Source organism: Rhinatrema bivittatum, chromosome 10 (genome assembly GCF_901001135.1).
Source record: "Rhinatrema bivittatum chromosome 10, aRhiBiv1.1, whole genome shotgun sequence".
Lineage (NCBI taxonomy): Eukaryota > Metazoa > Chordata > Amphibia > Gymnophiona > Rhinatrematidae > Rhinatrema > Rhinatrema bivittatum.
Window position 1 is genome coordinate 100,662,786 of NC_042624.1, and position 15,231 is coordinate 100,678,016.

Here is a 15,231-nt window from a genome sequence, read left to right on the forward strand (position 1 = left end):
AGGGGAAGGTGGGGGGTGGCAGAAGGAAAGTTCCTTCAGAGGCCGCTCCGATTATGGAGCGGCCTCGGAGGGAACGGAGGAAGGCTGCGCGCGCCGACCCTGGATTTTATAACATGCGCGTGGCTGTGCGCGCATGTTATAAAATCGGGCGTAGATTTTAGAATCTGGCCCACAGGGTACCTAAAGAAGCATCATAAATTTTCAATTAAATTTCTTAGATTTTGCTATGTAACTATAGAATTCAGTAATGGACCATTCAAAACAAGTCCAGAATCCGATGTTTGTAATATCTCATCTTATTAAAAGTGATTAAGACCAAAGTAAGAAGGCCAGGATTGATTGTATAAGTTCTAGAATAAGAAGTCATGAAATGAGATTCCAAGAAGCTAAACACTAGATTATCATCAGAAAATATTCTTCATGGAAAGGATGGTGCTTACATGGAACAGCCTTCCAGGGGAGAGGTGTTGGATGGACGGAATTCAAGAAAGCTTGAGCTAAAGAAAAGAGGATCCCTAGTTGCAATGAAGTGAAGGAAAAGTCAGAGATGAACCTTGGTCTGTGGCATGCACCAGGAAATAAACTGAGCAAACCTCTGAAGATGTTACTGGCCTTAGGTGCTGTCATATTTTATGTTATGTCCTGTACAGTGACTCCTCGCAGCTTACAAAATACTTACTTGGTAAACTTTAATACTGTTGTTCCAAGTGATATGAATCCAGTATGAAACTGAATCTGAAATATCTGGGTATTTGTCATCTAAAATTAAGCAAGAAAAGTGAGTCGCATTCCCTTTTTAAAAAAATAACATAAACATAAAGTAATGGCCTCTAAAACGTGAAGGACATTTGTAGATAGCTCTTAGGCTGTTACGGGCAGATTCCCTAAAGTCAATAGAACCCAGCAGCTACTCACATCATGATACATTAATACAGGTGCAACACACACAGCTCCCAAACAGGTTCTGGTAAAAGAGACTGGAACTTAAAGTTCTAATTTTGCAGATTAAGGATGTGCATTCATTCAAAATGAATCAGGAAATGTTAACAAAATTTTCCATTTTGGTTTTTTTTAAAACAAATGGCAGAAGAAGAGTAGCACCATTTTTAATTTCTTCTGAAAAAATGGCGCCAGCCTTATTCTGCCGGCAGGATCAGCCAGGGATCATTACTGTACTGTGAAGATTTAAAATGAAATGAAGATACTATTGGAGTAACAGGGTCCAGAAGGTACCCAGGGGGCTTGGGAGAGGATCAGGAGATGAGTGTGAGTTTGCAGCGGCTTGACAATTTTATTTTGATTTGTGTTTCTTTTTTAATTTGGGGTTTTTGTTTTTTTTTCTTTTATGTTTCCAATAAGCGAATCATAACAGAGGGCCTAATTTACTAATGCTTTTTCCTTATTAATAAGTGAATTTTCAACAAGTTGCACATGTAAAATTAGCTTTAATAAATGTAAAATATCATGAGCATATCTATATCCTATTTTATAAATCCAAACATACACATGTAAGTAAGCTTACATGAGAAAAATTGTGCATATAAAAAATGGAGCGTTCCCAGGCGGGGGGGGGTCAACATTTACGCATATAAGTTGCTATTTTAGAACTATTTTACGTATATTTACACCTGCTAATTATCTGGAAAAAGTAAGAATAAAAGTCTTTGTTAGCAAATACTGACTGGGTGACTGCAATGGGTAAACTTGGCGGAGTTCAAGTGAAAAACCAGGAGGGTCTCGGTGACCTAGAGATGGACAGGGCAAACTGGTGGCCAAACTGGTAAAACTGATACTTTCCTTCATGCACGGGTGTTTTAAAATTCATGGCCAAATGCTAAGAAAAATACATGTTTCAAATCTCCACATGTAAATGTTTCAAATTAGAAGTACAAATACACACATATAGCAGAAGCGTGCCACTTATCTGGATAAGTCTCGCCACTTAGCCAGATAAGTCTTCAAACACTACTTATCCGACTAAGAAGCATTTTTTTTTTTTACTTATCCGGCTATCTTACTTAGCCAGATAAGTCTTAAAAAGCGCTATTTAGTTGGTTAAGTAGCACTTTTTGAGATTTATCCAGCTATGTTGAAAATGCATTCCGTGTATCTCTTAACTACATGTGAATGTTGTAGGATAGATTTATGCATATTTTACATCATGCACGTGCTTTTGCATGTACGTTATAAAATACACAAGCATGAGCATGCACACCCCTATACATGCGTATATGGGCGCAAGAACGCATGTTTTAAAGTTATCCTCCCTGGCTATTCTGTATCTATGGGGAAAAATGCTTAGTAAATGAGGCCCAAAAATGAGAAAAATGAAAGAGCAAAAACAAAAAAAGGTCTGTACCACACCCCTATTATTAATGTATTTTTTCAGTATAGACTTAAGCAATATTATAATAGAATGCCTGGAGGCACCTCCCAAGTCAAGTTAAGCTTTTTTTCTGAGGGTTCAGAGAGACATACTTTTGCTTGTAGTCGCCCACCAATGGTAGATCGCATGTGGTAGATCGATACTACAACGTCTCCATGGGCTGTGATTCCTAATGGAATTACCACCTTGCCTTCCTGAACACGGAATTCCCTGTAGCAAGAGAAAACAGACATTTAACTAAAAAAAGGCAGCTAACCAAACGGCCTTTATATAAACCGCATGCCACTCAGCAAACATCCTTAGACACCGTATCTAAACCATACTGGAATAGAACTAGAATTATTAGGCTGGGAGATGACAATGTATAGGAGAAAAGAAAATCAACTCACTTCATCCTTTCGTAATCTTGTGCTGTTGAAAAAATTTTTGTTTCGCCAATGAGAATATCACAGAAAGGTCTACACCCAGTCCTCTGCTTATTGAAAAAGGGAACTGGGCTAATGGTGATGGATTTAATGTTAATAGGCTTGCAGTGGGGATGAAGGGGCTTGTCAGCTGTGAGATCACAAATATATCCAATATATCTGCAAAATAAAAATAGGAGTTATTTGCTTTCAGAAGAGTCCTTATTATCAGATAACCTAAGCTTAATTGGTCCAACATTCCCAATCTTTGAAAACAGTACATCTGAGCTACCAATTAAAGGTGTGAGCTAAAATCTAAGGGCCCAATATTCAAAGTGTATTTAGCGCTATTTAGCGCTATTCAGCTGGATAAGTGGGATTTATGTGGCTAAGTAGCAGCTGCTGAATATGTACCTATGATCAGAGGCCACTGCTTAGCCATTATATGGCTAAAAGTTACACACATCAAAAGCAGGCGTGTACTGGGCGGATCAGGGGAGAAGCGAGTTAACCGTATAACTTATATGGCTAACTACCGATATTTGTAGTTAGCCACATAAGTTTACGTCTGAGTTTAGGCACCTCATAGAGCAGGTCTAAAACTTAGCCGGGTAGACTTATCTGGCTAAGTGCGCACATATCTATATGTATATTCAGTGACTTTGCTGTGCCGCTGAATATACATCATAACTTAGCCAGATTAGTCATATCCTGGCTAAGTTACTTAACCGCCCAGCACTGAATATTGGGTCCTAAATAAATATAATGGAATCCGTGCACACACTTATTAGAATTTAGGTACATGTTAATGGTAAATCCAGTGCCATGCATAAAACAGAGCAGTTATATGTGCTTCTACAAAAACCATACTGGGCTGCTATGTGACTCAGCCATGAAGCTCTACTGCAGTGCATCACACTCATATTTAATCTCAGGGTTAGAGGAGCTTGAGCATGTTGTCAAAGTGACCTACTCAAGCTTCAGGTGGGATGGAAGGTAGCTACTACTGTAGTAGCAACCCCTGCTGGCAATAGTGGCACTTGCAAGGCCAATCTGGGAGAAGAGTTCCCTTCCAGTCCTTGGCCAGTGAGGGAATCCAAGATCATTCAGGCAAACAGATGGGATTGCTGGGGAAGGGAGGATGTTAAAAATTGACTATAAAATATGTGAAAAGCATATGTAGTGGTAAGCTTTTGCACTATATGTAATGTCACCTGTGTAAGATCTGCGGACCCTTGCTGCAGTAACGAGATTGGCTCAGCCTATGGGCTCTCACCGACAGCTGGCGGAGCTACGCAGAGAAGAGACTGGCTAGGAGCTTCACCTATACCAACCCCTTTCCCCTGGGGTTCCAGGGGCCAGCAGGTCTTAGGCTAGAGTCTCTGTGGATGTAGCATAGGTGTCAATCCAGGGCCAGACTAGGGTCAAGAGCAGGCAGCAAGCAAGAATGGTCAGTGCCTGGGCAAGGGTCAGAGGCAGGTGGCAAACAAGAATGTGCTACTTGCTAACTTCATGGAGTGCCCCCTAGTCCTTCTATTATCCGAAAGTGCCAGGAGCATGCCTGCACTGCTCCTGGCACTAAATAACATAGTGCCAGGAGCAGTGCAGGCATGCTGACAGTCCGTCATCAGTCGCCATCCAAGACACGAGGGCATCCATCTCGGAGCTGGGGAAAGACCAGGCCGAGCACCGTGGCATGCATAGTCACCGACACGATGACCATCCGCCACCGAAGCCATCCAGCACATCGGTGCTATCCTTCTCGATGCTGGAGAATGCTCGGGCCGAGCAACATCACCACTGCCATCGACACTGTTCTGCACAGTATTGGCAGTCCTTGGTGCTCCAGAAACACCAAAACGTGACGTCACGCCCGCCCATCCATGTGCTTTCATTGGCTTGAGCGCCCGTCAATTTGGGCGCTGAAGCCCATGAAAGTATGCTTCGCTTCCAAGGCCGTAACTCAGCAATCTTTTTTTTTTGGGGGGGGGGGGGGGGGGGGGGTTAGCTGTCAGCCAGAAGTCGAGCTGGCTCCCAGGAGAACCAGGACCTGCGTGGGGGGGGGGGGGGGGACGGACGGACAGCTGCAAGTCGCTTTCGCCGCCGGCTGCCCCCTCCAGAGGACGGCAGAGAAGGTTGAAGGGGCTGAAAGCAACAAAAAGTTAGTTGATAACATGTCGAGTAGCTTCGGGAGGAGGGGATTTTAGGTTTCCTTTGGGGGAAAGTTTGCCGTCTACCCTTACCCCTGCCTCTAACGCAGGGGTAGGGGTAGGCGGTTAAAAAGGCGATAGTCGGGGTGCGCGTTACTGAATGGGGGGAATAGCTAATCCGATCGTTTACATCTCATATACATGCCGCGGGCGGAAGGGGTTACGCGTTGATTTAAAGAGGCGGTAAGAATGGGTTAAAGGGGATAGTGGATCGTGGGTTGGGCTAACGCGGCCAAATTGTGAGTAAAAGGCGGGTTAGAAACAGGGTAACCGCGGTCGCACTTTACTGTATTGACCTGTATGTTAGGATTAGTATTACTTTTAAGCAGAATGTTATTTATGTAATCTGTGCCCTATATCCAGAAAAAGCTTTTGGAAGTTCAGATTTCTATATATACGGTTTTAGAAAGTGTGCAGAATTTATACTTATTATTAAATTTAAGTATCAGGAAAACTCAGAGGCGGGAGGGAGTGCTAGAAGCCTGCAATTGGGTTGGCACGCAGAGCGCTGAAATACCGAGCATTATGTTTGCCCAAGGATTTAATTCCCTTTAGTTTCTGGAAGGGCAAAAAAATCAGCAAAAATAGACATGCAAGCAAAATATGTGTGTAAGAAGTTAAGCCCCCACAGCACGTTTCCCATCCATTTTTCCATGGAATGTTTCTGTGCCAGAAGTTAAAGCCTTGGATAGTTCAGAACTGTGCAAGCAAGCTGACTTACAGGCTTTTGGTACTTTTTTCCTCCCTAATTTTGCCGGACCCTTAAATTTTGGTCCTCCTTATTTTGAAAGGTTGGAGGAAACCAGAGGTAAAACTTATTGTCATATAATTTTCAGGAGAAAATTGCATGAAGTGGGTCATAGGGAAATTGTTGAAAATGCCATAAATAATAAATATCATAAATCAATAAATAATCAGATGTCCTTTTGACCAGGTCTTTTACCCAGGGTTCTCCTACAAGGGTGCTTTCAGAAGATTTTCTAGGAAGCGAGAGTAGTTTGGTGAAAGTGAAGAAAAAGATAATTCCAGCACAATGGGATTGCTGGGAAATAGCCAAGGGAAATAGCCAAGGCTATCGAGATGCTGGTTCAGACATTTATTCCTGAGTAAATATGCAGCAGTTCTGAACAAAAAGCAGCAAATCTATTTTTCCATATTTATTAACTGTCAAGTCAGACACTGTCTTGAAGGTATCTATTAAAATCTCTTTAAAGGAAAATACAGTACATTCCTCACCCATGAGGAGAAGGAATTCTAGTTAAATTAAACAGTAATAATTTCCCTATGGTTTTCCTTCCTTTCTTCCTTATCATCCTCATCATCAAATGCTGTATTTGATACAAAGGTTGACAACCACAGTGCTTCAGTTCATTCTGTGCTTAACTTTCCCCTTTGTTTCACCCATGGTTCCAGATCTTGACCATTTTTAATGTCATCACCTCAGACTGCTATATCTCCCTACTTTTATCTCTTTTGCCTTCTATCGTGGTCTCAGAGCCTCTGAATCAGTGACCAGCAGACTTCATTATGTTCAATTTGCTATTCATTTGTTCCAATTGCTAGATTTTTCTGTTTTATTTACTTCTTGGGGATTTAAATAAGGTTTGTAGGCTGGGGTGGAGTTTTTAGGATACAGTGAAGATTGAGTTGTGTTTTATTTCATTATTGCTGTTAATAATTTACTATGCACTTCACTCTGATTACCATGACTATAGTAAAGATAATAATAAATATCATAAATCAATAAATAATCAATTGTCCTTTTGACCAGGTCTTCTACCCAGGGTTCTCCTACAAGGGTGCTTTCAGAAGATTTTCTAGGAAGCGAGACTAGTTTGGTGACAGTGAAGAAAAAGATAATTCCAGCGCAAACAGGTTGCTGGGAAATAGCCAAGGGAAATAGTCAAGGCTGCTGAAATGTTAAAAGGTATGTTAAAGGTCAACATTAAGTTTTGTTTCTACCGTCTGGGCTCAATTTACAAGAAGTCTTTATGACTTATAAGAATCCAGTCTTATTAGCATATATGAAATAAAATTTTAATGTCAACCAATTAGAAAATATTATGGAAATCAACTAACTCATTGGTATGTAAATTAGAGACAGTAACATATTTAACTGTGTACCGGCGCAGAAGAGCTGAGCTAAAGCAATACGCTGTATTGTTTGGTAACCACTGCTCCTACTATAAGATATCTTAAAATATAAGACTAAAGATTTTTCTCTTACTGGTTGTTGGTATTCAATGTTTACTAGGGCCCACAACACTTCCACCTCCCAGTCCTCTTATACACCCTTTCATTTGTGATCACATCCTTCCAGCTAATCCTCGTAATTCTTTTATAGCAATACAAATGCATGTATTTTCCTAATGATTTTATTATTACAAGGGCAATTTTCAAAGGCCTTTCCATGGGTAAAACAGTGTTTTACCCATAGAAATGGCCTTTTGCAAAACTGCCCACTCAATAGGTTTTTGTTTTTTTTATGTATAACATGTTCATGTTTACATCAAGTATTTAACATCTTGATTTTCGTACAGGTTACAGAAATATAATAAACACTATCATCCAACAGATACCAGAATTCTAATAACTATATATCTTCAAATACATGATATTATCTTATAGATAATTCTCCATAACTAAACTATATCTGTAAACCTGTCTTTCAAGCCCACTGTATCAGGGGTCCAAAATACCCAAATTCCCAATAATTTAATATGCAAGAGTATCATTTACCAACCATAGGGATATTCCTTCTATGTAGGAGATATTTTCACATAAAGAGCATTATATCTAGGGTCCTGGAGTAGATGTCAGTTTAAGTCTAGATTTAGATTTACTTTCAATAAACTGAGATAATTGGATAGGTTGTGTAAAAATATAGGTTTGACCCTCAGCTTTTATAATACACTTACAGGGGTACTTCAAAATGAAGTACATTCCCATCTGTAAGACCTGAGTTTTTAATAACAGGAATTGTTTTCTTCATTTATGTGTTATGGGTGTTAAATCAGGAAAAATCTGGTCCCTACATCCAAAAAATTATTTTAAGCTATTAGCAAAATATTTTTTAAAAATCCAATCCCGGTCAGATTCAAGCATGAATGTGACAATTAGGGGTAGATTTTTAAAGTTATATGCGGGCATAAATTTGTTCGCGCAACCCGGCGCGAACAAATCTACGCCCGATTTTATAACATGCGCACGCTGCCGCACGCATGTTATAAAATCCAGGGTCGGCGTGCGCAAGGGGGTGCACAATTGTGCAACCTGCGCGCGCCAAGCTGAGCAGCCTGCCTCCATTCCCTCCGAGGCCACTTCGAAATCGGAGCGGCCTCGGAGGGAACTTTTTTCCAGCCCCCCCTCCTTCCCCTCCTTCCCCTCCCTTCCCCTACCTAACCCACCCCCCAGCCCTAACTAAATCCCCCCACCACCTTTGTTCAGAAAGTTACGCCTGCCTGAGGCAGGTGTAACTTGCGCACACCAGCCGGTTGCCGGCGTGCCATTCCCCGGGGGCTGGTTTGGAGGCCTCGGCCCTGCCCCGGGAGCGCCACCGAATGCCACGCCGCTCCCGATGCCCCCCCAAGCAAAACCCCAGGACTTATGTGTGTCCCGGGGCTTTGTGCGCGCCGGCGCGCAAGTCCCCTGCGTGCATAAATCCGGCTGGATTTACGAGCGCAGGGCTTTTAAAATCTGCCCCTTAATGTTGTAGGTTCTGCTAGCTTGTCTTCTGATAGTTCAAGTATATCAGAGATATTTATACCGTTACTAGATTTAGGTTGTCTTTGCTGTAATTCCTGATTCTGGATATTATCATTATCTCTAACTGTTAAAGATTTTTTCAATGGTGGCAAAAAGAATAACTTTGAAATTATGGGCAAAGTGGGCTTTGGTATGGACAAAGTTTCCATCAGATATCTCATCCACAATCGGATTGGGGTCATTGTGGGTATTTTTGGAAAATTTACACAACAAATGTTCTTTGACCTTACCTGATTTTCTAACATTTCTACCTTTAAGTGGAATATCTGATTCTCCTTAATTATTTCAGTTTGTAAATCTCTAACCCTACCATATTCCACTTTCATCTTAGATAGTTCATTCTTTAAAACTCTACTATCAACCTCTAATAATTCAACATTCTTCTCAACTTCATTAACAGTTTTTACCATAACAACCAATTGGATCCCCATATTTTTATTCACTTCATTGATTGCCTCCCATATATATTCCATTGAAAACACTTGTGGTCTAATCAAGGATTTTAATTGTGAAGTCAAAAGTCCTTCTCCCATCTCACCAGGACTCTTATCCAATGCTCTAATGGGATTTTGATCGGTTCCCTGGATGTCTTTCTCGGCTGTTGGTTTCCCATGTTGAACCTCCTGCCTCACGGGGGACTCTGCACAACTGACCTCTTCGGTCAGGCTCTTGTTCCCAGGGTTCTGCATGTACCTCACAGCTGGGTTTATCGGTGGAGTTCTCTCTCCTGGGGAGAGTGATGTCAATAGTTCAGGGGCATCTGAGGGCTCTTCTTCTCCCCTCTCGGTGCCCAATGAACTCTCCATCCCTTTTCTATCCCCCGATGCACATGTGCATCCACTGGACTCACTTTGGAGGTTGGCTCGGTTGCATCCGAGGTCTGTCGCTCCCTTGCCCTCCTCTTACGTGCAGAATGTGGCATACTGAGTAAATAAATATTGATCCAGATGTGCTTAATTGGTCAAAATCTTGGACCCTTTCTATATCATGGAGGTCCGAGAGGAAGTTATTTCTCTATTAATAATAATATAAATGAGGGAAAAATAGAGAAAAAATACCTTTCTTCCAAAGACCCTCTGAGTTGATGAGAAATTAGAAACAAAGCCACGCGCCCCTTTGGCGCGTGCGGCTTCGGCAACATGCCGGCGGCAGCACATGCCGCAGGGAAGTCCAATTTAAAGAGATTCTCTAAGACGTCGCCCTCATAACGTCACAAGAAGGCGGAACCCGGTAGTACCGGTGCTGGGGCCGCCGAAAACTGCCGCACCCCAGCCAAGGCCTCCAAGCCCTCTCACTTGACTCCTCTCCTCGGGGCCTCCACTCAATAGGTATTTTAACCATAGAAATGGCTTTATGAAAAGTTGCCCACTCAATAGGTGGGTAAACTTATGCACATATGTCCTGTTTGCACATAAGTTTACCTAGACTGAGCGGTGGCATTCCTGGGCCAAAGTTGGGGGAGTGGGTTTGCACTTATGTGCATACTTTTGCATTTTCAAAAGTATGCACATAAATTTTCTCAATGAGTCTGTGAAGACATTTTAGCAAGTAGAATTGTATGTGGGCAGTTTTGGTAGGATAATTTTCAAAGGGAAAGTGGCAGATGAAATTTAATATTGATATGTGCAAAGTGATACATATAGGGAAAAATAACCCTTGCTGTAGTTACACAATGTTAGGTTCCATATTAGGAGCTACCACCAGGAAAGAAATCTAGGCGTCATAGTAGATAATACATTGAAATAGTCAACTCAGTGTGCTGCAGCAGTCAAAAAAGCAAACAGGTTAGGAATTATTAGGAAGGGAATAGTGAATAAAACAGAAAATGTCATAATGCCTCTCTATCACTCTATGGTGAGACCGCATATTGAGTACTGTGTATAATTCTGGTCGCCACATCTCAAAAAAGATATAGTTGTGATGGAGAAGGTACAGAGAAGGGCGACCAAAATTGTAAAGGGGATGGAACAGCTCCCCTATGAGAAAAGACTAAAGAGGTTAGGGCTGTTTAGCTTGGAGAAGAGACGGCTGAGGGGGGATATGATAGAGGTGTTTAAAATCATGAGAGGTCTAGAACGGGTAAATGTGAATTGGTTATTTACTCTTTCAGATAATAGAAGGACTAGGGGGCACTCCATGAAGTTAGCATGTGGCACATTTAAAACTAATCGGAGAAAATTATTTTTCACTCAACGCACAATTAAACTCTGGAATTTGTTGCCAGGGGATGTGGTTAGTGCAGTTAGTGTAGCTGGGTTTAAAAAATGTTTGGATAAGTTCTTTGGAGAAGTCCATTACCTGCTATTAATCAAGTTGACTTAGAAATTAGCCACTGCTATTACTGGCATCAGTAGCATGGAATAGACTTAGTTTTTGGGTATTTGCCAGGTACTTGTAGCCTGGATTGGCCACTGTTGGAAACAGGATGCTGGGCTTGATGGACCCTTGGTCTGACCCAGTATGGCAATTTCTTATGTTCTTACATGTATACTTTCCCTTTCAAAACTGGCATAACCGATGTGCATATTAATGGCTAACTTATGTGGGATGTTACAAAATTACTCCCTATGAAATTCAGGTTTCAGTTCCGTATGCTACCATTCAGAAGATGCATGTAGTCAGCATCTTTTATTTAGCTTTAAATCTAAATTCCCCCTAAGAAACCTCCTACACAATGGAAGAATCTCTCTCTTCCCCTCCTCCCTGTCATTGCTTTATAATCATCCTCTGATATACAATATTCAACATTTTGCCCCTTGCTGTTCTCATGACATTCTCCAATTTTCTGTTCTTTACAACTATAGTGTTATAATGGAGCTTTTCTAGCTGTATTATTTGTTCTAAGAAAGCTTGATAGCACAACACAGTAAACACTGATGAAAATATGAGCCATGAAGATTTTATCAGTGAGCACAATGAATTTCTCTTGCTAAAAAATTCATCACTGGAGAAGACATGAAACAAATAGCAAGCTGGCTGTATAAATCACACTGTGTGTATGAAGAACACACACATAAGGTGGGTGGCAGGTGGGTACTAATCTCATTACCCAAGACTCAGGGCTGCCTCATTGCAAACATAAGACAACAGAAATTAACTTTGTCATCCAAGAACTATACTTCTGTCGCAATATTATTGAGAAGTGCTAATGCCAAAAGTCCTAAGGATCACATATCCCACAGTGAAACATAAATAAATGAGGTCTGCAGAAGGTAAGAAGCACCGGATATTAGATAGATGTCATGTCTGTGTCATGATCTTTAGATAAGTAACCAGTATACAATACCTCCTGTGGGATGGCCAGAGTCCTATTCCTGGTCGCTTTGAATTTAGCAACTGAACAGCAGGGATTGGATTAGAGAAGAGATGACAGAAACAAAACATAGCGCTGACCAAAACTGCTGAAGCTACACGACCATCCTGTCAAATTAAACACAAAGGCCCACAATCAGGATTAACCTTGACAACTGTGGAAAAGTTATCAACTGTTCCATGCTAAGTACGATCAAGTGGAGCTAACATGACCTTGGCATTTATTCTGATTTGTTTAATATAACACATAAGGTGAAAAATGTCATATCAACCGGATTAATGAACTGAACCGAAATAAATATAGGGGTAGATTTTTTAAAAATACGAGCGCGCGTCCATGTGCACACCCTACCCGGCACGCACACATGGACGTGCAATTTTATAACATGCGTGCACCGGTGCATTCATGTTATAAAATCGCAGGTGGCACACACAAGGGGGGGCAGAGTTAAGCAAAAATCGTGCAGCGACGCATCGTCGGGCTTCCCCAGTTCCCTCCCAGTCCGCTCCAATTAAGAAGTGGACTGGGCAAGAACTCCCTACCCTAACCTTCCTTCCCTTTCCCCTCTCCTACCCACCCCTATCCCTATCCTAGGTGCCCCCATTTTTTAAAATTACCTTTTGCTCCTCCAAAGGAGCAGTAGCAGGTTGCACTCGCCGGCACCCTGCTGGTGCGCAATCCCCCGGCACAGCAGCAAATGGCCACTGTACCGGCGCCTATGGCCACTGTACCGGTGCCTCCAGCCCTGCCCCCGGATCGCCCCTCTCCCCCTCCTTTGCTGAGGCCCGGTTCTTGTGCGCATAACGGGGGTTACGTGCGCAGCCGGGCCCCTTTTAAAATGCGCACAGCGCACGCAAGGCCCAGCCACGCGCGTAACCCGTTTTTTTGCGCGTGCGGGCCATTTAAAATCGGGCCAAATACCTCTATCAGAAATTATCCATGTGCTTGGTGCAATGTTACTTTCAAACAGAATGCTTACAACATACACTACTGGAAGTCAAGCAGGATTAACTATAACGGGTACTAACAACAATGCATGAACATGCCTATAAATGGTACTTTAATCTTGAAAGCAATCTAGACACACGCTACAGCTCCTTACTAGTGTTTTAACTTACCATACAGTGGATAACACAGATATTTTTGGGGTTCTGCTGCAGCCAATTGTGCATGTTCTTGCATACAGCATACAGATTGTGCAAACTGGGAGCCTGTCTTACTGGCCAACTGCATTCAGATACCTATGGGATCATAGGTCAAAAAACATGCTATCAAAATGAAAACCTACATAATACATGCATACACAGCACACTTTTTACATTTCTTTCATGCAGCAAAAGGCATTTGGAATACATTATCCAATAAGTTGTTTTGCAGTATACCCTTGTTTAACTGAGCACAACTGATGGCAGCATCTTTGCTCTCAGCTGAAAAGATCACTGGGAAATCAAAAGGCATTCTGCACTGTAAAGTATGCTTGTGTCTCAGCAGTGCCCACTGTGGAGAGATTCCTTGGGACCCCTACCCTTCCACTGGAGTTGTGTAACAAGTTACACCCTTTGCTAGGGGGACTGCTGCTATGCCAGACAGAAAGGGCTGAGTCTCAGAATGATAGAATTAAATATCTGCTACTGTTGCCTTAGCCTCTTAGATCTAGAGCAGTGGTTCTCAAACTGGTTCTTAGTGATCCTTCCTCTGACCAGTCTGGTTTCCAGATATCCAGAATGAATATGCATGAGATATTTGCATACAGTGGAGGAAGTGCATGCAAATACACCTCAGGCATATTCATTGTGGATATCCTGAAAACCAGATTGTAACCTTCAATTTTATAGTCATCAGGTTTCCTCCCAAGCAATTATCTTCACATTGTGAAGTTGGGAATGTTCTCACTATTTTCCTATTAGAATCTGATTGACCATCACTAACACAGGGCACTGAAAAAGCCAGATGTTCAACAGGAGGATAAAAATCCAGATATTTAAAACAATACACTAATATTTCCCAGCCCTTTTGCATCATATGATATTTTTTTAGTATTAATGAGAAGCAGTAGAATGTTGTCTGTCACTCAACCCTAGTCTCATCATCATGTTATGCACACGGTGAAACCTGGTACAGGAGTCAGCATGAGAGATGTTGCTGTACTGGGAAAAAATCATACCTCAAACAACTGTATGCTCTCAGGCTCCATCTCTTTCATGCTGAAAACAAGGTTTATTAGCAGGTGCTGGCTGTCCTTGGCCCACACTCACTTCCTACTCCAAACCCACCGCCACCTCCTTGAAGTTCACCACAATACTTTTGGGGGAGAGAAGTAGGAGGTGGACTGGAGGTCTACAAGCAAAAATGTTCCCATGTGTCAAGTCAAGTAGTGACACACATGCCAGGGGTTGCTGACCTTTGCTGTGGACACTGACACAGCAGTACAGTTTTACATTTTTCACATCTTATGGAATAACAACACAGCTTGTAAAGCAAAATGTATATTAGATAGGCCCAGTGCTAGCCCTATGATCAGCTGTGCAGGAGACCCAGCTTTAATTTTCATACTCGGCTTCTGGTTAGGACAGGCATTGGATGAAACAGGGGAACAGAATACCAGCCACCACACAATAGCAGCATTTATGGGTGAAAATCGTGCTGCATGCCCACCAGGAACTGCAATCTATAGTCCCCAACTAATGACTGCTGCCGTAATGGTTGGGTAATAAATACTTGGCAAGAAAACATTGCTGGTGGTTGTGAATGAAGGCACATGCCTCTTCAGCATCAGACATAGAAGGAAGACAGTTTGGGGCAGGTTCCAAATGGGTTCAAAACTCAGGTGCGGAGAAAAGGCTGCCAGGCCAAACAACAACAAAACAAAATGCATAGTGGGTAAATGTTTGTGAAATAGCTTCTTAATGAATGCTCTGCCTGTAATTTGTATTCTGCCCCCCCATTATCTTTGAAGAGAATTCTTCCGGCTCAGTTACATGAAGAGATCCCCGAGCATGTTACCCTGTTATGGAACTTGGCAGTCCGATAAGACCTCTGGGACAAGTTGAACACTGTATAGTGATCAAGGTGTCGTGAATCCAAGAAGGATCGAACATCTTCAATATGATTTCGGAATCCTAGCTCAACTCCTTCTGCAGGAAATGACATCAC

At 42.0% G+C, this 15,231-nt stretch overlaps 1 protein-coding gene across 4 annotated transcripts in view; it reads right to left on the reverse strand.

Annotated features, from left to right (window-relative positions):
* The window catches only part of DNAJC6 (DnaJ heat shock protein family (Hsp40) member C6), a 112,536-nt gene that overhangs the window by 47,437 nt on the left and 49,868 nt on the right, over window positions 1-15,231 (reverse strand). For all 4 annotated transcript variants that reach the window (XM_029618515.1, XM_029618513.1, XM_029618512.1 and 1 more), the window contains 6 exons: window positions 15,082-15,230; window positions 13,197-13,319; window positions 12,052-12,185; window positions 2,776-2,970; window positions 2,479-2,596; window positions 680-759 (listed from right to left, as the gene is read on the reverse strand). In XM_029618515.1, coding sequence (XP_029474375.1) covers window positions 680-759; window positions 2,479-2,596; window positions 2,776-2,970; window positions 12,052-12,185; window positions 13,197-13,319; window positions 15,082-15,230 — 799 coding nt within the window. The remainder of the gene's footprint in view (window positions 1-679; window positions 760-2,478; window positions 2,597-2,775; window positions 2,971-12,051; window positions 12,186-13,196; window positions 13,320-15,081; window position 15,231) is intronic.